Raw genomic sequence first — 25,723 nt, forward strand, 5'->3', positions numbered from 1 at the left:
GCAGAATCAATCGAAAGTCTCTCCGTACATGTATATTTGCGTCACGCGTATCTCGTTCGTATGCTTACACGTACATCACATTTATACCAATACCAACGCGGCCCACAGACGGTGGTTAATAGACAGGGCTTTTCAGCATGTAATTCCACATAATGTAATTTGTTTGATTACCCACTAGACTAGAATATGCAGGCGACGCACCTCGATCGAGCTTCGTGATCGAAGTACGCACAGAGTGGCCCTACACATAACTATCGTTTCATTTATTTTACTTACGTGGTCAGATATCAATGTACGGGGTGTCAAATTCTAATTGAGTCTCTATGACGATACTTATACCATGTGTAACTTACGATAATATATTATATATTAGCTTAATTTTTTGTTCCATTATGAGGACGTTCGTTAATGAAAGAAGTTGTAAAATAATCGTGTAAAACTTCCTTAAAAATCATCCTTAGGCATCATTATCAAAGTCTATTTACGTAGAGTTGATATGCACTGATTAATTAAATTAAAATAGGCATAATTTTAGCCTCTCAAAATACGGCTGTTAAGAGACCAACGAATATTTCACTATAAATGGACGAAAAAAATTTGATTTCCGGTGAATTTCGTTATTTAAACATTCGATTAAACCGTCGCAAGTTTAATTTGGTTTAGGTGCAGGTTACTCTTACACGCCTTACACGCCTTATATGAAAGTGCATTTTATAAATTGTTCTGAAGACTGACGAGCAGGCTTAGGGATTTTCCTCGCGCAAATGTGAAAGGTGAAACGATTCTGAGACGGAATCAATCGCGGTTAATTTATAATTAGAGCGGGATCAATAAAATGTAATCTACATATCCACTCGAGTAATTTTTATTCGATAAGTCGCGATATGTGTATACTTGTACGAAGGCATTTCTTGTAGTTTTCTTGTCAAGTAATTCTACCGATATTCATTTATATTGTACTCTATCGTTGCTCGCTGTATCTACAGTAGTTATCGTTAGTTCTTTTTACAATTAGTTACGCAGCAATGCGAACAGTCTCTATTTTTATTTGAACCACAGCTATAAGGAGTATTAGGTAATAGCTGTTCGATGCGCGTACGTGCTTTGCATAATATGCATATTTATAATTGCATTAGCATCGATGAAAAAATACTTGATATACATACCTACGTTCCTTCCGTAAACGTACGCTGTCGGTTCTGTTCTACAGGGGCTGTACCATAAACTCGCTCGGCCTTAATTATTTTCGATACTTTGAACAATGAGCACCAATATTACACATAAAGTTTAAAACGGCAATGATCTTTTTTTTATAGCTGACATACAAGAGAATTGCTGGTCAATTTATTTTGTCTTCGTACAAAGTCTTAGTATTTTCATAGATAAACTATTATGCGTAATTGTGAAAATATGCTAAATAATTACTCGTACGACCCAGCATTTTCTTTCCTTATTTGAAATGAAGAAGGTATTTCAAGCAGACAAAGTTGGCGAGACACCGCGTACGTGCATAAATACATGTAGTATTATGTGCCAGTTCCGCGATTACGCATCGTCTCGCGACGTTCACGCATTTATTTGTGGATTTTCATTCAACGGCTACTGTTAAGCACTGTGTAACTGTAACTTATTGACGTCCTTCCACGACACCGCCTCGCTCGTTTTTCCTTGCCTCACAGTGAGAACCAGTTATCGATTAGCTATTACGGCCGTTGAAGAAGGAAAAAAGACGTTATGCCGCGTTGTTACCGTGAAACATCCGTAGAGAACGGAGGCGCGAGATTTATTATGTAATCCGTACTTCTCGCCTTCGGATGTATCGTACGTGCCATTCTGTAATTGGGACTAGCGGAACGAACGGATCGAGGCAGGCTTCGTCTAAGATGTATTTAATATTTTCCGTTTTGTATTTGTCACTGGAATACGAACTACCTAAATCTCGCAGTAGAGCAGGTGAACCTGTACACAGGATTTATGTCCAGGATTACTGCAATCCGTATTTTTACTTTCCCTCGCGGAGAAAATGGAAAATTAGAATTTCGTGCGTAATATGTTAGTCTGCCGTTAATACCGGTTCTCTGACCGACGCGGTTTCTTCCACATGATTTGTTGCTTCTGTGTCGAATAAGTGAACGCACGTCATACGCGTGGTCAGTATTCAATGAACGTAGGTCGTCGACGACGATTACTCATTCGCGAGTATTATCATTGCTAGTCTGCAGCAGCGAAACTGTCGATCTTAACAGCGCGTATAGATATCGTGTTCACGAATTATGCCCGACGACGGGATTCGTTGCATCGCGTGGTACGATATTTCTAATAAGATAATCGTTCGCGATTATCGTCCTATCGATAACCGTACTGTCTGATCAATTGAAAGTGTATTTTCAAGATCCATTGAAGGATTTGTTATCTAAATTGTCTTGACTTCGATCCGACGTGCAAGTCAATTATCGTGTTTCGGTTAACAATGAAATAGAAGCGTAGGAATATTTTGGATGAAAATTGTTTACAGTTTAATAAGTCCACAATTGCGGTTCTCTCCAAATAAAAGTTCGCTTGTTACATTTTTAAGGTATCATTGGTATTCTCGAATTTGATAGCTTTTATATTATTACATGGTGGTTAAGCGAACAGCACAGTCACACTATTGCATTATTATAAGGTATCTTACAATTAGTGTTAATCCATTCCAGCGGAGATACTTTTCCATGGATAAATCAATTGTGTGTAATTTTTCCGGGCAGCAACAATACACGTGAGATAGATAATGGATATCTTGCCGAGTTTATCGTACAACTTCGCTGTGATTGCTCTACTCTTTCACGTCTTCGTAATTCAGCGTAACGTGATTTACGAGGCTCTCGCCGGGAATACTCGAAATTGCAACGTTAGTTCACGTACGAAAGATTTAGTTCACGATAGAACGTATCAATCTTTCGTTACGATATCCACTGCTCCACTCTATTAGATATATTCTGTGAATCGATAAATTCTTCATTCGATCACGTGATGAATGCAGCAAATAAAAAAATGCGAAATGAGAACTGAAAATGAGAGTTCGCGTTTACCAATATCTCTCGTACATGATTGCGGCTAGGAAATCGTAAATGAAATCGATATGATAACACAATCTAATCGTTCATAGTAAAACTCGCAAAAGCTCTTGCATTGACCTAATCGAACAAACAGACGGTTAAGTACGCGAATCCTAACCGAATTTCATGCTAAAGGTAAAACACGTCCGGTGGAGAATTTATCAATGAGGTATATACCGCGCATAGTACATACATACTTTGTAGTGACTCGACTCCCCTTCTGCTTCTGCTCCCTTCATAGAGTTTCGTACGCTATCGATGAATGGCGTAACCTCGTTATGGGACTTCACGTGGATAACTCCGTGTTCTTACTCACTTCACGCCAGACACGGAAAAGGTTTCCTCCAAGTATAACACGCAACGATGTTACGTACAATAATTTGTTACTTTAAATATTTACACTCTCTCTGGTAAACGTATCGATGACTAGGAACGAGCATAATTGATTATAAGGCAAAAAGAATTCGCCTGTCGTAAAGTATAAAATAGAAAGTAACAAGGATTCTGACGGATCAGATCCCTCATATCGTGTGACAAAGTATAAAGAAGTGATAATTTTCTAAAAGGCATTTCACGCGTTCAGATACGTTCGTCATTATATGTATTCTGGCACCGTTTACTCCGATTCTCGTGTGTTGTATGCATCATTCGAAGGCTTTGAACGATGAATAATGATGTTGACTTAGAAGTTGCTACGTCTAGGCAAGCAGATGATCATCTCTTGCGAGCGATTTGAGTATCTTCAGCAAATATTTGTAGTTTACGAATACAGTTCGCAAACGCAGGCGGAGAATATAATTATCTCGTTTGTGATCGTGCGTGTATTAATAGGAATGGAATAAATACACAGCGTTGATCCGTGAAAAGCCAGCATTTATTAAAAGAATGAATTACGTTTGTCGCTTGATGTTTTTAAGCAACGGAAACAATTCCCTTGGAATCGTAAAAGGCATTTTATTATCAGGAATCAAATGTTTACAACTAACAACATGAATCGTGCATTCAGTGTCATAAAAAATATTTAATAGTCGCTCCGTAGCGTATAAATAGTAGCCATTCCTTTTATGTTCTTTTTATACAATATATTGCGCTTTTATAAAATATTTTTTTATTCTCCTTATACGTATCGGACACGTGTACTTCAAACTTTATCGAACTATTGATCATTGCATACTTAATATGTACCGATGAATTAGTACGCGCTGCTTGCTTGTTAAAGGGCGGGACGAAATTGCGTACTTACCAAGAGCACTAAGAATAGAATATTAATTCTTACGCCTTTAATTGTTTTTCATATAATTTCGTACAAGACGACATCAATTATACATATATCCTCTATACGGTTTCTTATCATGCGATCTATAAATATTATTGAATTGACAACTAAACTCGCGACCTTCGTTATTTATTTAAAAATGAAAAAATACAAATTATTTTACTGTTCTATTTCATCAACGATATAATTCAAATATTTGTCTTAGAGGAATATCGTGTATTTCAGGAAATGGTCGACAATAATAAAGACATCCAGTAGTTGGGAAAGCAAAAAGCAGAACGAAACATCACGGAAATTGTATCGAGTACATTTGTAAACGTAATATACGGTGTTATCTGAAACCGAAAGTGGAAACATTCGCATCAGAGAATTTCTCAAAACGGGGCTTAGAATCTGATCTCTTGACAGCGTAGCATTCAGCAACATAGGTTTCAATAGTATCGATGATTCTGCATCACTTTCTTCGTTATATACACGATTACGTGTATTAAATTCGATACTAAAGAAATTACGTTTAGGAATATGTTATTTAAATGACAATAATAAAATTGTTCGAAATCTTTGCATTCATTCAAAGGAGTATAGTCGATATCATCGAAACATAGAACTATATGAATGAGTCTATCTGTCATTGCTGATTATGAATTAGGCTCGTTTTATTGAATGAATTCCGCACCGTGAGGGTGTAACTGCTTTTGACTCTCGCTGTAGGGGTTGCAAACGCTCTCTTATAAGGCAGACTATAGTACCTCTGCCGGGGATCGTTTCGTAGAGCCGAGGATCGGCAGTGTATGTATGTGTTGTATGCGCGAGCAAGGCAGCGGGAGTGCGTGAAGCATCTCGTTCCTTGTGTGCAAAAGAACGAGGCAGCGGTTGTCAGTGAGTGCGCGCGCGCGCCGTCTCGGCTCGTTCGAACGTTTCGGTGGTCGTGTATTGCGGTAAAGGTGTGCGTCTATACGTGGCTGACAAGATATGAAGCGAAGGCGCAACGGTGGAGGTGGACGAGGAGAAGGTGTAGTAGTAACAGCGGTGCGGCGGCGATGGTGGTGGTGGTGGTGGTGGCAATAGTAGCGACGGTAGTAGTATGTAGTTACGGCGGCCGAGTGTGTGCGCGCGTTGGCTGGCTTGGTTATATGGCTCGACGAGTCGCAGCCAGTGCCAGTGTGCCAGTTCAGTTGAGCAACCGAGCCTGAGTCTGTACGTGTCGTGTGACGGGAAAGAACGAGGCGGAAAGTGGGAGAGAGGGGTCTTGCGTACGATGCGATTCGAGCGAGAAAGAAGGAAAGAGAGGAGACGAGAAACGCGTACAGGCGTACAGTACAGTATACAATACAGTGTGCAACGTACGATCTTCGGGAGCACGTAGAGAAAGATGTCAATAAAGTTCGTTTAATCGGAGTTGTTTTCTCAGCTACGGTAAATGGAAGAACTGTGATCGAGAGGCGTGCATCGACGACGAACGTAAATTTCCGTGTTGCGGTGTTGTGGTCGCCATCTCCTCCCGGTCGGTTTGCTGTGACGCTGTGACGGATTTTCGTGACGCATTTGAGTGCACACGCGTCTGCTCAGATTGAAGGAGTCGTCCCGAAGAATTGTACGGAGCAGTGACAGTGACAGTAACGACAAGACAGTCCGCGGAGAATTCGTGCTTCGATTCTTTTATCGTTCATCCTCGATATTCGCGCGGTGCATAGGTGACACCGTGTAGCGGCGGTCTACGAGACCGCGACGACCATGACGACGACGACGACGACGACGATGGCACGACCACATCGACGACGGCATTCACAGCCCCGGTGTGCATGTACAATACGTGTGTTGCTACGCGTGCGCGTGTGAACTCGCCTCAGCGAGAGAATGTTCTTCTTTCGTGTGCGTGCTATTCGTTTGCTCGCGAGCGAGCTTCCTTCTGGGAACACGGTCGCGTACGCGGAACATGCGCGCTTGTGTCGGTGTTCGTGTATGCACGTGCGCGAACCTATTGCATTGTGTGTCAGTGACTCTCCGTGCGCCCGCGGTGCAAGTAACCGAGGTAGTTTCGCCGCTCTGTCACGAGCATTCACTACCTGCCTCCTCCTAGAAGTTTTACTATACTCTGCCACTATATCGTCTTCCGTCTATTTATACGACCGACCATACGCGACTCGTATTTACCTCTCTCCTCCGTCGCCTTCTCTCGCTCGATCTCTTTTTAATCTTCTCTTTCTCCTTAACCCTCCCTCTCTCTCTTCCTCTCTCGCATTCACATTGCTACCCCACTAGGTCTCCCCTTTCGTATCGGCTCCCTTTCTCTTGCTTCTACCTTTCTCGCTCTCTCAGCCCATGTCTTTCTCTTCTGTCTCTTCCCTCGCCTCGTGACGACATCAGCGAGCGAGCGACTCAGCTCGGCTCAAGTCGCTTCGAGCCGAAGTCCGTTGTACACCCTCGTATATCCGTATACTTACGTACACGAGGAATGTGCTGCTAGGAATTCTCTCTCACAATGGATTTATTGTGTTAGTGAGTAACAGCGGCGTGTGCGCGAGAGTATATCGGGAGTGAAAGACGGTCGGAAGACGCTGACCAACAGAAAGACTACGACTAGTACTACTACTACTACTACTACTACTACTTCTACTACTACTACTACTACTACTACTACTACTACAACTACTACTACTACTACTACTATTACTACTACTACGACTACGAGGACGACGACGAAGACGGTGACGGCGACAGCGACGGCGACGACGACGACGACGACGACGACGGCAACGGCGACGAGGAACAGAAAAGAACGTCCGGGTTAAACTCACGAGTCAAGATGGAGCTAGTAGACGCGGTACGTGAATTTCGCGAATTCGTTGCGATTTTTAGTAAGAACATTACGAGCAGTGTACGCCATGTAAAACCGTCTACCGCAATTCGCGAACTCTTCTCACGTTAGTGTTCGGTGTTCGGTTCTTGTATACCTCACGATATCCCGTTACCTTGGTGTGTCTTCGATACCCGCGATGTTTCTCATATTTTCCGTAACGCATTTTCACGTATCTGCTTTTCTTCGTATCCCAGGCTCCGATCTTCCCTAACCTTTGGTGTTGCCGTTCATACAGTTCCTCGATGGACTCGATCCATCCGTTGTCTGTATACGCAACCGCGACGGTTTCCCTCAAAGTGTTTTAAAAGTGTTTGTTGTTGAATTACATATGCGTTTCCAGAATTCGGACGATAGTGCTTGTGCATGATACCTCTGGTTTTACGCGGTACGTACGATTGATTGATCATGCTGTGGCCAGACTACCTGAATGGAAAGTAACTCGGTGACTTGGAATAATAATTAAGCAAGACGATGACGGTTCAGTGCGCACAAATGAGCTGTAAATGCTACCAGTGGCTAAGGATTATCAGTCTGCTGTAATCCTTGATGGTGCCAAGCCCCGGTAAGTCACTCTTAATTGAAATGTACCATAGCGAGAGTATAACAAACACGTGGGATCGATATACCGTCAAACGAAGTAGAAATCGAAGTTCTAAAAATTGAATTATTATCTTCGGTTGCAAATGTTTTCAGTTAATGAACAGTACACGTAAGTGCGGTATGAACTCAGCAAAATATCTGCGGACATTGAGAGAAATCTCGAAGTAGATAAGAAATAGTTAATAATGATTAATAAATAACAATTCATCGAGAGAATCACATCAATATAGTAATGTGAAAAGGTATCAGTAGTTATTTTAAGAAATTTTTTCAGTATGTGATAATTTTTAAATATTCATTTGATCAGTTACTGTATCATATCGCGTATTTTTTATACGTAAACGCATACACGAAATATTATATTATATTTTTATATAACGCGTTGTAGGAATAGAATTGTGTGTACAGTGTTCTTTTGAATGTGAAACCTATGCCAGAGTTTACACTTCTAGAATGAATGTTGTTTATCAATTTTTATATCGGTTTATCCTCTAATATTTTTTAAAAATAATGTACATCGATTCACGGTCTATTTTTAGTCGAAAAGAAAAATCATTACGGCACTAGTGAATAGTATACTGTAAAAATCTGTTGACGAGTTCTCGTAACTTCCAAGTTATTGTATAATCTTATAACAACTAACTACTTTAACATATTAATGGTTAAATATATGTCGTATTTGTTGTATTAAGTAATCTGTTGGTGGCAGTTAGGACTTTTTTAGACGTTGCCTCAACCTGCACAAAGGTTTTTTATTAAAATTGAAGTTCTCCATTTGATTTTCTAGGAAAAATAAATCAAAAGCAGAGAGTAATTGAGTATATAATAAAGGGTTAAGATTAAAATACAAGCAAAAGTGCAAGGGGTTAAGATTAAATTGTAAATATAAATAAAAGGAAGAATTACGTCGAACGTCTCACCCCGATATCCCCCTGCCACTATAAAAGCGAACGAAAGTTCAAAGTTGATTCGCGCATACAATCGCTGATAAGACTACGTACTACAATGCGCACGTGTGCCTGTTTCGCTTCTTCCGTAATATTTCTTCGGTAACCGAAGGCGACTTTCTAGTGTCTTTTTAATCACTCGGATGTGGTGAAATCTTATCGTTAATTGCACTCGCAATTTCTTCATTTCTTTTGTTCAGATATCTCGGACAAAATGCTCAATTCTCATCATCTGTGTATGTATATATTTATGTATAAGAAAGGTCCTATGTATTTTTTCCCTAAATCCATTATTTGACGAATTAAGTACGATTAATCGACATTTTATTGGCACTGACAAAATCCAGCCGTTCCCTTGACGAAATAGCAAATTTTTGGGAAAAAAGTTCTGCATGAAACATTTTTCGCTAGCCTCGATTTTGACAAAAAACTGGAAGTCAGTTCTTTGCAAAATATTCGTTAATTATTGACGATACAAAAAAGTGTTTTATACGAAACTTGTAGCTTCTAACGGTACCTACAACTTTTGTTTAAAACATTTTTCGCTAGCGGCAATAGGTAAGCAGTTATTGGCGAAAAACGAATATTTCGCAAAATTTGAAGGGCGCATTTGGCAAAATCTCGGAAAAATAAAAATTTTTTGTTTATCAAAATTTCGATAAATGTTTAAAGTAAAAGTTGTAGACATTGCTATTACTGCAAAGAAGATCGTATACAATTTTTTTCTATCTCGAATACTTTAGGACTAATCGATTAATTAGTTCGTTCATCGTCAATTATTCCTTATTGAGCGGAATTAGAAGGAAATTGCATAGGACCTGCTTTGTATCTGACACCTACAGTTGATGTATCTATACACTTATTCGCAAAGACAGACGAATCGCAGACAAGCTGATGTTCACATTTTACTATCTGGCATAGTATTATATTATATCGATTCAGTTTTCCTAGTTGACTTACCACTACGGGTTTTAATACCTAATAGTGTGTTCTTTTTATTTAATCTATTTTATTGAATCTATTTTATTGAATCTATTTTATTTAAAAAAAAAATGTTTTTAATACATACCTGTATTATATGTACAATTAAAGCATTAAACTAAAAAACGGACCCATAAACTTAAGGGGCTAGGCTAGTTACGTGACTTTTGACTAAGGACGAAAAGTGTCTTCTCGTATTTTTGGTTAATTTTGTGGGTAACATTGACAGTCTATCCCCTTAACAGAAAAGCGCAAATGCATTGAAGATTCGTGAGAATTTTGATGCTTCACGGTCTTTGAACCAAGGATCTTTTGTTTTAAGCACAAGCAAAACAAGCATCGTTTACAATTAGAAAAAACATGTGTCTCGATGTATGTCGATAACGCGCATAAAAATCGACATTTTCGTTCCGCAGATTGCGATAAGACTATGTGCTGTAATAAGTTAGAAAACCAATGAAAGACACATGGACGGGAAAATATCCGCTCCGCTGAAGTCGGTTTTAATGATTTTCAAAGCCGGCTGAGATCTACATTTATATTTATTACATTATCTCTCGTCTTTTCTACTCGACAGCATCTAGAACATCTGGCGTTTGAACGTATTTTGACGGATCGTTTATATGCACAGGGTCACACTAATCACCTAACCCGAAGTAGCAACAAATGTGACTGCAAGAACTATGGTTTTGAGAGAAACGCCAATATAAAATGTGAAATTCTGAATATTCCTGATCCATTTCAACGTAGATGAAGACAGCATAATATTAGCCATACTTGAATAGTTATAAACAGGATGCAAAAGTAATTGATTCATTTTTGAAAATTCTATCATTTCAAAGAGTAAGACCTCTATCGCCCAAGGAGAGACGTTATCCGTTTCGCATTATTAAACACTGATAATTCCATGAAATATATTTTTGCACACATGTTATTCCTTCCGGACAGTAAATCCTAAATATCTATAATCGCAATTATTCAATTAGTCGGAATAGTTATCTGAATGCTCACGTAACGAGCGAGATTATGATAATTAATAAGACCAAAGATCGCTATAACACGCGTTCTATCATCTCGGTTCATGTAATTCGCAATCTTTCCAAGAAAATGTGAAATGGAAACGTTTTGTAGTATTCGCGAAATTAATCAAAGCATGCAAGTACTTTTACTTTTTAATAATAGAATGAACACAATGTGCGTGTATCCTTGTATTTGTATATTACGTAGAATTCAGTTTCAGAAACACGTTTCAAATGTGTTTGTATTATCTTTATAGTTTTACTTTTCGACGAACCCAATATTTAAGTAGATCCCGGAGAATTTAGTAGACTCTACACTCGAACTACACAGTCTAACTGTTTTAAGATCATGAGTAGGTTGTATGTATCGCATTTCTTTTATCACAGTTCGTTGTTTTCCTCTGGTCAGCGGCTCAATGCTGACCTTGTCGACTTTCTAGTTTAACTCCACTTCCGTCGACACCCTAATAAAAATATTGGTCTCTCATACTCGGTTTGGGGCAACCTGTCTCACGTTCGAAAGATTTCATGCATGCGCATTTATTTCACTATATGCTGTAGCGAGATGGACAGGTTTGAATGATTTCAAAGTTATTGAAGCCGAATAACATCATAGCATTTTGTACGGCCAGATAGTAATTGAATTCGCACGATGTATATTTCATTGTACTATGAAATATTAAATATCTTCATAATTCGTGTATGATGATACGTCGAATTTTGCATACAATGGCATTTCATCATTTATTCTGTTTCATTGAATCAGTTTGTTCAGTAGCTACTATTTTTAGAAATATTAATGGAAGTGTTTTATACATATATTTACATGTACGCCAATTACAGAATCGTTGCTAAATCGAGCGTTTGAGTTTGCAAGGTAGGAACGACAGAATCATCGTGGACTGCAGAAAAAGTGACGTCACATCGTATCGGAATGAGTCCGGGTGTGTGGTATGTGTATGCGCGTGCGAGTGTCAATCTGTTTATGGAAGGAAGAGCGTGTCTTCTCGTGTGTAACTCAATTGTGGCTCGTTGGCGAACCCTCGAATTGCCATTTTGGCTCCGCTGTATACCCCCAATGAATCAACTGTCTTCTCCTTTTCTACCTCACGCCACGCGTACGAGTTCACTCACGCGAATCACTTTGTACGGAATCCATGGTCGCAATTACATAGTATAATCGTCAGTTTTAATCTCGATATGAGCAATCAAAAGGCAGTCAAGATGAAAGCGGTTTGCGCTCGTGCACTTTCTCGTACGTTCATACGTTTAGTGCAGAAAAATTTGTAATCCATTGATAATGTGTTACTTGCGCTGCCAAATGATGTTCGCGATGGTACACAGTTAAGGCTTACATAGTATGACGCCGTGTCGGGTGTGTCGAACTATTGGATGCCGGATTATCGGAGGTCTACTGTATGTACGTATACATATTCAGAGACACGAATAGAGCTGAACATTGGTAATTAGATTAATGCGGGTGAGTGACCACCCGGAACGCGAAATAATCGTTACCGAGTTAGCGTATTTTTATTCGTCCAGGCTGTTGGATATTGATTTTGGTTTAAAACGGGAAGCACTTAAATTTTTCAAGTACCCGCCGTCTAAACGAGGCGAACCGGCTGCAAATCGATTTATACTTTACATATCTTTATCTCCTAATTCTATTAATATCGAACATTATTTCAATCATTATAACAGTACTGTTCGAGTTTTTCTCATATCAGCGAACTGATTTCTACGCTGCGTTTTCAATTTTTATTTAGTTGGATCTATGTTAACAATATTATTTGGTAGTCTGGTAATTGCAATGTAAGTTTGAGTAAAAAAGAAACATACGTTTTACATTGGCAGCAAGTTTGCGATATGTATACGGTGCGCGCGTGGTACGCTAATTGATACGTAAGGCTCGATCGATTTCATTCAAGTTGAAAACGTGTTACGTGTGCGCTTATCGTCATAGTCGCGTTCCGTGAGAATTTACGATCTCGACGATCGAATTACGTAAGCCGTCGTTACTACACCTTCCTGCATTGTTGGGAATCGTTCGGTTAAAAGTCCGAGAAAGAAAAAAAGGATGTCGACAAATTCTGTCTCCTTGATACTCGGAATTAAATTTACTCTCGCGTGGCGTAAATTTCAATGATTTTTCGCGTAACAGGTTTCTTATTGTGTTGTATCGTGTACCCGTATAATACTGATATTACAAGCATTTTTAGTCTAGAAGTTGCGATCGAAATATCTGCTATACATAAATTTACTTTTCGTAAGCATAATACTTATGTAAATTGTTAAGGAAGACAGTAATTGTTGAAACACATTTTATTATGCCTATTTTCACTAGCTTACCCTATATTACCTCGTTGTACACATTTATTTTCACGTAGATACTTAAATATACTGCACGTACAGTATCCGTCTATGATGGACTATTAAAAAGTAATGTCATGCTGTTACGAGTCCGGAAATTTATTGATACTTTGTTATGAAACTCTATAAATGTCATTTAACGCATGTTCTCTTCTTTTTTCGTCCTGATATTTTCGCACGCTATATTGACTCGAACTTATTGGCATTACTGAGTAAATAATGAAGTAGTGTAGGTTTTGCGAATACAAAGTTAGACGCCATACTGGTGTGAACAAACAGTATTCTGTTTCCAATTAATTATTTTTTACTTTGTAAATTGGTCAGGAAAAGGCATATAAATTTTTATAAAAACAATTGAAACAGTCGTGAGTGGATTGATCGGTAAGTTGTTGAAACATCATTATACACTTTCTGAGCGGTCATATTCCCTCGTTTTCCTCTGTTTATCATTGAAAAAAGGATAAAGAGTATTTTACGACTCGTCGATTTCATATAAGTTGTTACTAAGTTATATTATCAGTCGAGTACAATCGACTCGGTTGCGAGAACGGTGACTGCATTTTTTAAGCAGCCGTGCATTCCAGCGATACTATTATCTTTGGAGCGAGCCGGAAGTCGCACTGTACTTGTACCGTGAACAGCCAAACTTAACTAATCAGATTTTTTTTTAAGAAATTGATCTTGCACAGTTCTATGTAATGTACAAATAATTGTTACATTCATTTGTTACGCCCGTCGTATTTCTGTTCCCATTTACACGTTTTAATTAGCCAATTAATCGGGTTTGCGCCTGGTTCAATTTCACTGCAAGGAAAATTGTTACTGAAACTTATAACAATTATAAACAGTAATTGTCGGCTTCTTTCAGGGATTTCCGTATTGGTTAATGAGACCTAAATGCATTGGATTTCCTATGAATCGTACACAATCAGTAATATCATCGAGTTATCGGTATTGACAATGATATACATATAGAAGAGAATTGGTGTGAAATCGAAAGCACAGGCGTGGCGGTGTCGATTTCAGCTGGAAAAGCAGGTGTTTCAGTAAGACAGAAAGAGATAGGAATTACACCGTAACAATAGCGTAGGAAACGAATAGACGAACAATTGACAAGAAGATTCCCGCCTTTTTCTACCTGCCACGGTGCGTACCAGGTACTACCGCGTGGGGTAGGTATCAGCGTCCCAGTACATCTGATTTATGTCCGAACGCGTAACAGACCCAACCCCTGTTGTCCGTCCTGCGCTTGGTTCCATTGTGGTGAGGTACCTCGTGGACCGACCGACAAGCTATACGCATACAATATTCGCGCGACGATTTGCCTCCTTTCATTCAGACCGTTCACCATAGACACGGTTAGAAAGAAAGGGAAAAAGGTAAGGGAGGAAGAAGGCGCACAGGTATCGGTTACAAGCTGTTAAGGCCCGTTAAAAGGAAAGCTCCTCGGGGGCCTTGCGAATGAACGGCGGGATCCGCGGGTGGTACACTCCTGACAGTGATGGTCGGGGTATATCATCCGTTGTTTTCTTCGTTCGCGCGTAATTCGTGTAGCCGATACCGAACGCCGGCTCTTTCAAAGCCGGTTCAACTGAAACCCTCGTCTCGACTTCGCTCTCTAAAGTCAGGGAACTAATACCGGGGCCATAATACGCCCAGGGATCTACTACGGTGTACTGTACTTGAACTTGAATGGCACCTGTACACCGGTACTCTGTTTCCGGAATCGACACCGCCACTATAAAAGTATCGGTTGTCGTCACGATGCTCCCTCGGGGATGCTCGTGTATATCCACTCTAATATCAGCTGGAATATCGTGAATTTGACAATCTTGTCATCAGTACTATGGTATACTCCTCTATAATAATCAAAGTACTGTAACGTTTAAGTATTATTGTACATTCACCTCTTTTATCTAGCTTTTTCCCGAAGTCATTCAAAACAATCGAAAAAAATGAAAGGAACAGAATACTTGATTATGTTGCCATTAATTTTAGGACGTCAGACTGTTTATTTGGTAACGAAGACGTAACACAGATGTATAAATGATCCGAGTAGTTGGACAAAGCTAGAGTATTTCCAGAACGATCGTAATCGTGTCGTATCAGATAGTATCGGCGTTTATCTCAATGCTGGTGACAGGCCGTAATGATTCATTACGTACTCTAAATAGTGACGATATCCTCCCCATCAATAGAGTTATCTCTTCAAACAATGTTATCTAGTAATAAGAAGTAAACATCTCTAATCTTGAATATTTAGTTCGGACATGAATATTATATTATAGTGCAGTCCCGACTCTTCCAAATCGCGATACCCTTTTACGAGGGTGTTATCATCCACTTTACGCGGAATAAGTTTAATGAAAGTTTAAAAATAGTTACGAATGCGAGTCCTAATATACAATTAACTGGGTGACGACCGTAGTGTTGAAATTCATGCGTATTTCTTTATTATTTGCATTGGGATAATTGTTGGGAAGTGCAGTGAGGAGGCCTGACACACGAAACTGCGAATTAGAAAGCTGAATCGCGAATACACGGACTAGCACGTTCGCAGAAATTGATTAATTCCTCGCTGGATGGTATACATACGTATGACGTTATGATCGCGATAAATTAAAGTGGAAACATTTTTCCTTCTATTTCTTTTTTCACTCGGTCACGATTATTGCACACTGGGAAAGCGAGCGGACCGCTAATAAAGACGTTGCGCAAAGGGACTTTTTGCATAATACGTAGCGTATCGCGGCGGCGGGCATTCGTGTACAACTTGCGTTCGCGGATTTCCACGTGTACCCCGCAGTGAGAATACGTACATGCATATACGCGGCATGCATGTGTTGAAACCATGTACGCGCACTCTATTCTATTTATTTTCGAATTTCCACAATCTTACGGAGCATCTAGTAACTGAATATTTCAGAAATTACGAACTCGTTTCGACCATTGTATCGTCTGGGATTTCACGTTGCGTGCTCCTCGATTGTTTCACCTTATCCCTGTTTCCTCGTTGATTCATGAAAATTAGAACATTATACGCAATCCGAGGCGATATTGAACAAAGACTATTCTACGATAATTCGTATTTAAATATATACCTTACTACTCTTGTACTCAGATTTATATTATACTTGGTGTATAATCTGTAATATATGCTATAAGAAGATTGATATTTTCAGGATCTGTTAGCCTATTCCATGTTCTACACGAGCAATGAGAGTTGAAAACTTTTTATCCACCAGGAGTCTCCCATTTACCCTTTTCTCGCTAATTCAATTACTTGCCGGAATGTAATTCATTGAACACGCTTGCTTACGTTCACCCTCATTTAATTGAATTAGGACGGCATTTTTGGTAGGCTTTTTTTTTTCATCGCCATTAGGGTGACTTCGTCCCTGGCTGTCTCTTCGCCGAAGAAGAGTCTCCTGTTTTGACAATATCGAATGACTGGTAACGCGACACGTCGCTGATATCCACGTAAACAAGTATACACATCGAAGAGATGCCGAAGGTTCACGAGACTGTGCTTTCTACACCTAAAATTTTCTTCAAAATGTTTTTCACACTAATAACCATCGTATGAAAATTTACCATTTTAAAGGATAATAAATATTGAAATTATTAGAATGATTCGATTAACGAATTTCACGAAATCCTACTTTATATGTGTGTAATGCAGCTAAAAGTTGCTACGATGTGTCGTAGAAGAAAGTAAGCTTGAAATAATGTGTCGATTATGTGTTTTTCGTTAATTATGACCGATGAAAAAAAGAAAAGTGTTCACACACGGGATTAACTGGATGGATTGGACGTAATGAAATACGTAGATACGCAACTCTTTTTTCGTACCTTGCGTGTGGGCATACGTACGCAATGTATTTTCCAGCAGTGTGACTACACTTACAACAATTAGAAACCTACTTTTATCATATTACTCATACGCGATGACTCATTTCTACCTTGATGGTAGCAAGTTAATCTTAACGATACGCTCGTGTATCAGCATCGCGAATTCGCTCTCATTTACATGTTACATACATGTACACGCGGTCAAAGTGTCAATCGTACCAATTCTATTTCACTGAGCATTGGAGTCAAGTCGGAAGGGTTCGTGACCGTGTTCGTAATTTCATGATTCTTACCCTATTTACATGTTTTCAATAAGCAGACGTAAGAAACATCGTCATTTTTTCAAGATCTGGCATTTTTTAACTACTTAATGGGTAAATGAAAGTCTGTAAAACATTTTTTGTCGTCAGTTGCTTGAAATCACGAACTAGTCGTTTTATCCTCTGTAATATCATTGAGAAGACTTTTTGGGACAAAAACGACCTCGTACGATAGCCCATTATTTCATTTCTAATGACGAACAAGAACATTAATACAGTCTCGAATGGTGTATAGATCTGTAAAGACACAAGTAGTACTGCTGGTCTCTTATTTTAAGAAAAGGAAAATGAATAAAACGAGTGTTCATAAATCGTGTAGCTGTGCATTTATTTCTTCTAAGGGTAGTAAATGATCCAAAGTAACGGATAAGTTCTGCTCAGACGCACCGGCTATCTTCTAGACGTCACGTAACAGGTTTTGAATTTCGTTTCGATACACATGTAGACGTTCGGCCACCCTCGCGTATACCTGTAAAACGCGCGCGTCTACGGCTTACGCTTACGCTTACAGCAAGTTGCTCACGAAGGAGAAAGAAAGAGAAAAGAGTAGAGTAGAATAGAGAAGAGGTTCGTCGGTGGGAGTGGGAGCGAGAAAGAGTCCGACACGACACAATGGCGGATAGTTTCGGAGCGGGCACGGCAGGCAGGCAGGCAGGCAAACAGGCAGGCAGAGGCAGGCAACGTGAGTCAGCCTCGTGGTAGGGAGTAGCGAGGTTAGTGCATTCCCCTTTAGTCCTTTACCCACACTACGCCCGATCACGAGAACGTTGTTTTCCTCCGAGGAACCCGGGCTACGGGACGAGCTCGGCTCTCGGCTGAGTGTCAGTGCATGCAGCGATCGCATCGAAGGTGGTAGGATGCGAAGAAACGTGGTAATGTCGACTCTCTCTTATACTATTCTTTAGTTTCTCCTCTCTATCCCTTTCTGCCTGTTCATCGTCTCGCTTGTTTGTACGCGAGATAAGAACCTCGCGTGTATGGGTTTTTGTTTTTATCCTTGTCCCGCGACCTCTTCATCTTCCCTCGCGTTGTTTCCTCTCCGTCGTTTTTCTGTATGCAGAGAATCGGGAAACATGATCGGAGTAGACGGTGCTTACTACGTGTGTACTATAAGGTTCGCTGGTGATCCCCGATCTATGTGTAAAACCGACTTGGCCTCTTGCTTCGCCGCGAAACTTTCCTATCCAGTGTTCTCGTCTCGTTTGTTCGTTTTCGTGATTGCGTCTCCCCGTGTGTGTACGTGCGCGCGCGTACCTACTTCCCCGTAATTCGTGGCGGCGGCGACGATGACGACGGTGACGACGACGGCTACCTAAGTGCCTGTTGACTACTCGTTAGTCGCCCCTGGAATCTTCGTCCCGTAAGTACCGAAGACGCCGAAGTGAGAGCCGGCTCACAAAGCCCGATCGTTTTTCACCGCTTTCGGAGATAGGTACGAAGTGGCGATTTCTTGAATAGGTTATGTCGTGCGTGCCGATCTTCCCGTTTCGCGTTACGTACGAAAATCGCAGATCATGGGCAGCTCTTGTTTTTTGTGAAACATAACTCCTGCCAGCCTGAAGGTCGGATCTGTGTTCAACGCTCGAGCGCGGGACGTTTCATGGTTGGCCGCCGCGATCCTATTCAGTGTGCGAGAAAATAATGTGGTCCTCTTAATGTTAATGAAACGTTACTGCTTCATTTAATTCAATGAAATATTAAGCTAAGCGGTGAACCTTATTTTAATATCCACGCGTTGAGTACCAAAATTAATTTCGAATCATATGCTTTTACTAAAGCAGCGTGTGCCCGAGTACAGGTACTTACGGTTATCGTAATCATATTCTCCAATTTTTTGAGCGCAGCTCTTAAAAAATATGCTTACTGTGGAATTCTCTCTGAATACGAAACGATTTATCAATTTTGTCTGCGCAGCTATCGATCCCTTACGTTTGGATCTGAAACGTATCGAGTTCGTTGGCTCTTCGAATCATTCGCAAATATATTTCGTACAAAATATTTTTTGCACGAGACAAAGTGTTAATGAGTCCTTCGGACGAAAATCGGCATTAAATGAAAATAAGTGCGCACTCTAGTAACTAATTTATATGTCATTCCTTTACATTAATCAATGTGTAAAGAAGAAAAGCGATGACTCGATAAATCCGATTTTCTTTTAGACAACCATTGAATCGCACATAATTTTTTTGCAGATTTCATATTTTTTATTTGTATACAAGATTTCTTTCACAATATGTCATAACAGAACTGAACGCATAAATGTTACATTAACATTTTGTTACATTCTATCCTTTGAAACAAATTGCAAATTCTTATAATTAACTCAGGAATTTTCGTGTACTCGTACTTATTCATAATGGATCGTATAAAACCATAAAACACATTCGCAATGTAAATTTTTCAATGTTCATTTATCGTTCACGCACAGCCTAAAGACGTTTTGAAAGGAATGTTTAAAAAACGCAATCACCAGTTGTTTCATAAATTGCTGCAATCGTTTTGTAACAGCGTGCGTAAAATCTGATTATACAATTCGAACTTCTTTTCGTCACGCACCTGTTTTGATCCGTCGGCCTGTACAAGCAGGATAATTCCCCGTTTATCAGAGAAATTAATTCATATAAATTATTACAATAATTCGATCGTTCTTGTTAATCTCACATTCAGATATTAAAAATTGCGCGGGTTTTTATCAGTATTTTAATTCTTACTGTTTAGTGAATTGAATTAAGGAAGACGGCGCATTTTTCTATGAATCACATTACCTTAACGTTGTACTAAAATAACTTAGTCAGTTCCTTAATCCACTCACATACAGAAAGATTTATTTAATAAAAGAAGTTCCTGCGAGGTACTTCCCTAATAAATTTGATGAAATGGGTTTACCCGAGTCTTCTTCTCAAAGGAAGTTAACTCAGAGTATAATTAAGACAAAGAACTTTACACAGAAGATCGAAATTGCCGTCGAAGGGCGAGCGCATACAAATTCCGGGTTCTCTGCTTTTTAAATGAGGACAAGGGACAACCCTAATTCCGGTGTGAGAATTGAAGGTGGAACCGCTCGCTTAGAACCATTCGGTAGGTTACCTTTTGGTTGAAACACGTTTCCGTTGTTGCAGGACATTGAAGACACGTACAGGTACGAGATAATTAAGAAAGAAGAAGAGAAGAGAAGAGAAAAAGTGTTCGCATAAGAAGAGAATTTTCGGAGGAGGATGCTCGGCAGTTGGGGCTGGGAAGAAGAATTGGAGTTGGGAGAGGGAACAGCAACCCTGTCGCAAGATAGACAAAGACGAGAGAGCCCAGACTCGACGCATCCTGTCCCCGACAGCCGGGTGCTGAGGTATGCACCCAGCCGATGTCACCACCCTCCCAGCTTCAGCTCGTCACATTTCAGCACGCAGCCTCCTCTCGACTGTACAGACTGTAAGTACATGCATAACGTTATACATATTCTTTTACACACTATCAGATACCCTCTAACTGGTATCATCAAGTGCGTCAGATCACTTTCCAATATAAGAATGTTAATCAATAAATAATACAGGAATAAATAAGAATGCTTAGTTAAAAAATTTCACGTTTACATTTATATTTACATTTACATAATAAGATTTACATCTATCTTCGAATGGTTTTACGATTTCTTAGGGCGATATCGAATTTCGGATCTTAAAAATTTTTCAACAAGCTCGTATTTCGATATGTTCGGATGAGATTGAGCGATGTAATAAAATTGATTAGGTTTTACTTGAAATTTCGTTCGATTATTGAATTTTATTGTTCCAGTCCAAAAGTGAATAAATAATTCGATATTATTCGTTGCATCTATAAAATTAAGTGATTTATAATAATCAATTCATTAGTCTTTAATAAGGAAACGTTTTGATCGATAATTTAGTAGTAGTATGTGGACTTATTCATGCAACAAGTCGTTTACGCGGACACGATTATTATAATTGATTTAATAATTCATTGTGTAGAGCAGCGTGAGGTGGCCAAAATGCTGACTGCTCATTCCGAGATGCCCGAGAAACGGGATCCCCTCAGTGGCGGAGGCGGACAGTATGGTGCAGGAGGCGGGGGTGGTGGCAACAGTTCGATCGAAGAGAAATCTATCTCGGAACAACCACCCCCGCCGCCGGCGCCTCCACAGCGGGATCTCTCGGATCCAACAATCAGCGCTAAGAAACTTCCAAAGAAACGAAAGTTCGATCCATCGGAACTCGAGGAGATGGACAAGACCAGCAATGTGACGAGCAACATAAACAATATGATGAATATGAGGACACCAAACTTACCGTTCAGTCAATCGGGTTTAGTTCAGCATTCAACGTTAGCGACTCACCAGTCTCCGCAACATCAAGAGTCCGATTGTTATCAAGTACGTACTTAATGGAATTCATCAGAATTTCATACTCCCGTCATACTTAATCATGATTATGTACAAGTTTTAAACGAATAAACATATTCTTCATATACACAGTTGAATACAGTATTTAAAATATTATTAGGGCAGTGCATGTGAAGTATTTAGTTTCTGAAGTTGAAGATCATATTTCATGTTTTGTGAAAGAATAATGAAATTATATATAAACTTATAAATTATTTAAATATTCTATGGGATCTACACCTGTTTAAAGTAAATTCACGCGCACCAATATAATAAAACATTCGACACCAAATTCGTAATTGTATTTCTTTTATCATCATATTTAATTTATATAATATTCTCACGTGCTAATAGCGGTGAATCCTTGTGCAGATATCCTCGGCATCGTCGGTGGTTGTTTTGCCACCGCAAAGTACAGCGGTGGATTATTCAGTTCGAGAGGAACCCTTACGTTCTCGTCCTCGGCCTGCTACCGTTGCTATTGATCTCAGTGAGTGGCGCGACCACAGAGTGTTAGCTTTAAGGGATTCGTATTATTATCCGGGTGTTATCCGTAACGTTGTCCAAGGAGAGATATACATAGAGTTTGACGGAGAGAGAAAACTTATGCGTTACACGGACGTTTTGGGCGCGGGAAGGTACGACGTGATAGGTGACGCGAGCCCGTCGGTCGGGCAAGTGACTATGGACGCGAAAGTTTGCATCAGGTGTCCAACGTCGAACAATCACGTCGACGCGGCTAAAGTGTTCGTAAAAGGGACGGTGTGCAAGATATTAACGAAGCCTAAGCGTTTTGTTGTTAAAATTCCAAGGGAGGATGATCAGAGTGATAGTTATGTAGTGAAACGAGCGGATTTACGTTTAGTGCAACCTCCGTGGTGGGACGAACTGGAGGAGGGATTAGAAGACTGTGATTCTTCGAGGGTCGAAGGAATTGGTACGTAATTACGACTTATGCACATGTCATATTTTTGAAAATTGAATGTTTTGTTATATTTTATAACAATTGAATGGTTTTCCATAACACGAAATTTTTCCTTGTCAATCCAAAACCTTTCTCTTCATCCTTTGTAGAACATGGCTATCGAAATTCTTCAGAAGGTCCGACAGCAGTGCCAATTTTGGTCCATCACACTTCTCACCATACATCTCATATATCAACACATAGCGACTCGGGTGGTTATTATAGAACGACTGGTACTAGTCCTCTTATGACTTTAGGCACCTCTGCTCATTCTGCCACGGCTACGTTAAGTAACGGAAGTCGATCGTACGATGATTTAGAAAGTGAAGATGACTTAGATACGGAAGATATTACGTTCCCTTCCGATGCAGGTCAGCAAATGTTTTTGTTGTATTTTGAATGTGCAAATTCCATTTATAATATACAAACAGTAACATAGTAACGTAAATATATTCAACTGACAGATGCAAAATTGTCAGGGAGCAGTAAACGGAGCAGTATGCAAAGTCGGGGAAGTACCAGTAGTTTAGTCGAACAGCGCAGTATAACTCCTCGTTCTCAAGCAGCCACGCCCAGGTAACAACGCTAATTCTATTGTGTATTTTAGAATTTGAGAAACATAAATCGACAATGTTAATCTGTTGTGAAATTTCGTCAATCCTAAAACAGATCTCAGGCGGCAACGCCACATAGATATAAAAAAGGTGACGTAGTGGCTACACCAAGTGGAGTTAGAAAAAAATTCAACGGTAAACAGTGGCGTAGACTTTGTAGTAAAGAAGGATGTTCCAAAGAAAGCCAACGAAGGGGATACTGTTCTCGTCACCTTAGTTTGAAAGGATCTTGTCTCAGAGGTCCGACAAATACTTTTCCTGGGTAAGGAAATCTACAAGAATTAATTTTTCGACTAAATACAGAAGAACTTGATGGTAACGTAACATAATCTCCTCAGTGGTAAAATGGATGGCGAAGAAACATCTAGGGATTCCGATACTTCTCCAAACTATGGCGATAGAAGAATTACCGGCCGATTTGATCAAGATGAGACCGAAGCTGCTAACATGCTTGGTAAGCTTTTAATATTGGATCTTCGTGGTTAATTGAATTCGACATACTTTTGAATCTTTTCTCTGTTAAATAACTAACCTATTAATAATAATAATGTAATATTATTTTTTTTACAGTTTCTTTGGGAAGTTCCAGATCGGCAACGCCAGCCTTTTCTTCGCCAACCGGACAATCGTCGATATCGCCTTGTATCAACCAATCTCCTGTACCACCATTAGGTCTCAATCAGAATAGCGTGTTTATGCCTATTTCAAGTCCGGCACATCACGCGGCGCCGCTAATTTCCCCTGGTGCGAAGTGGAAACATTCGCCCACTCAGTCCACTTTTCTTGCTCAGTACCAACAGCAGGTGATAAAGCCAGAACCCAATCGAGTAGTACGATCGAATCGACCAGCTCCGACTGCCCCGGTTCCTGCCAGTATAGGAACAAGTGTGATAAGAAGTTCTCCTGTGAGCCGTGGCATATCCGGATCCAATTTGCCATGGTCGGAACAAAGTCCGCCGCCGCGACATCCGTCGGTTGTTACTACTATAGCTCAACAGCAGCAGGGCATTATACTTCAACACGCGCTCACGACGAACAACGGTTTTCACACTTCGGAGATTTCAGAACAAAGTACTCAACAAAAATTGAAATCGTCGCATTTGCCTCACATGCCGCTTTCCACGCCGCAAAACTTGACTCTGCTACACAAACCCATAGAGCAACCAGTCGATTACGCTCAACCGGCGACGCAAAATCAACCGATTTACGTGATGCATCATCAACACGAAAAAAAATATCTCGTGATAAAGAATAATATGGACGTCTCTGCAGCAGGCCACCTAATCAATCAGGACGATAACTATAGACCGGCGTTAATGAGTCATTTAAGTCAGCTTCCAGCAACGTTACATCAAACGCAATGTCAACCGCCGCAGTCACCTGCTGTCGTCTCATCCGTCCATGTCGATAAATTGTCCGTTTTACAACAAGTAAGTGGGGCCCGCACGTCATTCAGTAAAACTGAGCAAGTCGCGTAAAGTAGTCGTTAAAAATCTAAAATGTTTCATAAACGAACACAACGTATTGTTATTAACAGGCGAGTAAAATGGCCACGCATGTATCCGCGCAAATAGATATGCAAAGGACACAACCACCACCTACGAGTGTTGTAATGACAACCACTACCGAAGCTTCGAACCCGTCTACCCCGACTAGTGTCTTCCAGCATGTGATAGTACAGCCCGGGAATTTGGTGCAGATTCCTAAAACGCAACCTTCTAGGGAAGAGAATTCGAAAAACAATGGTGTTCTCTGTAAGTTCCGAACAGAAATCATGGTTATTCAGTTGATACGTCCACATTTCATTTTCGCTATTCTACTTTTTCTGCATTTTAATAAGAGGAGGCTGGCACAATCAATTCTGAACTTATTAACAATTTTATCAACCATTATTCAGAGTAATGTTATTTACATAATTGTTACCTAATTTCTTTATGTTGCTTTAACGTCATGTAAATATTAGTGAATTTGACTAAACGGTAAGGCTTTCGCAGATGGCAGCCACGATGTTCCTCCCGCATACCAGCCCCATCCCCCACCATTACTGAACAATGCAGTACGCAACTGGAAGAAAGGTTTGAGTTCTCATTGCCAAGCAGAACGTGATTATTCTTATGTTTGTTGTAAAGTACACTATCTATGGTACACAATTTTTCACTTACAGCATTGCTTTCTTTACTTTGTTACATTACTTAATAAATATATAAATAGAATTTTCTGTGGAAGAAGAAAGACATCATTATATTCTGAGTCGACATAGTCTTCTACGATTACATTTGCAAATTAATATTCTTATTGATAACTTCTGTTAATAGTTTTTTTTGTAGAGAAGGATATATCCCATCACATATTGCACAATGTAATTTATATTTCTTTAGTTGTGTTCTTAGAATTTCTTATATTTAATTGTTGATGTAATAGTAAAGTAC

General features: G+C 39.8%; 1 protein-coding gene across 17 annotated transcripts in view; it reads left to right on the plus strand.

The window, feature by feature from the left end:
• The window catches only part of cic (Putative transcription factor capicua), a 41,343-nt gene that overhangs the window by 5,215 nt on the left and 10,405 nt on the right, over nt 1–25,723 (plus strand). For 2 of the 17 annotated variants that reach the window (XM_026813747.1, XM_026813749.1), the window contains exons 1-12: nt 723–6,406; nt 7,575–7,796; nt 20,443–20,749; nt 21,312–21,707; nt 22,089–22,653; nt 22,791–23,051; nt 23,145–23,256; nt 23,350–23,556; nt 23,633–23,748; nt 23,865–24,724; nt 24,832–25,048; nt 25,289–25,369. In XM_026813747.1, coding sequence (XP_026669548.1) covers nt 20,669–20,749; nt 21,312–21,707; nt 22,089–22,653; nt 22,791–23,051; nt 23,145–23,256; nt 23,350–23,556; nt 23,633–23,748; nt 23,865–24,724; nt 24,832–25,048; nt 25,289–25,369 — 2,896 coding nt within the window. In that variant the 5' untranslated portion in view covers nt 723–6,406; nt 7,575–7,796; nt 20,443–20,668. Of the gene's footprint in view, nt 1–719; nt 6,407–7,071; nt 7,199–7,273; nt 7,299–7,574; nt 7,797–18,055; nt 18,196–18,219; nt 18,684–20,442; nt 20,750–21,306; nt 21,708–22,088; nt 22,654–22,790; nt 23,052–23,144; nt 23,257–23,349; nt 23,557–23,632; nt 23,749–23,864; nt 24,725–24,831; nt 25,049–25,288; nt 25,370–25,723 lie in introns of those variants that run through there. The other 15 variants (XM_018025055.2, XM_026813745.1, XM_026813743.1 and 12 more) reach the window with 13 other exon arrangements.

Source organism: Ceratina calcarata, unplaced genomic scaffold, assembly GCF_001652005.2.
Source record: "Ceratina calcarata isolate Rehan_Ccalc_2016 unplaced genomic scaffold, ASM165200v1 scaffold35.2, whole genome shotgun sequence".
NCBI classification, from domain to species: Eukaryota; Metazoa; Arthropoda; class Insecta; order Hymenoptera; family Apidae; genus Ceratina; species Ceratina calcarata.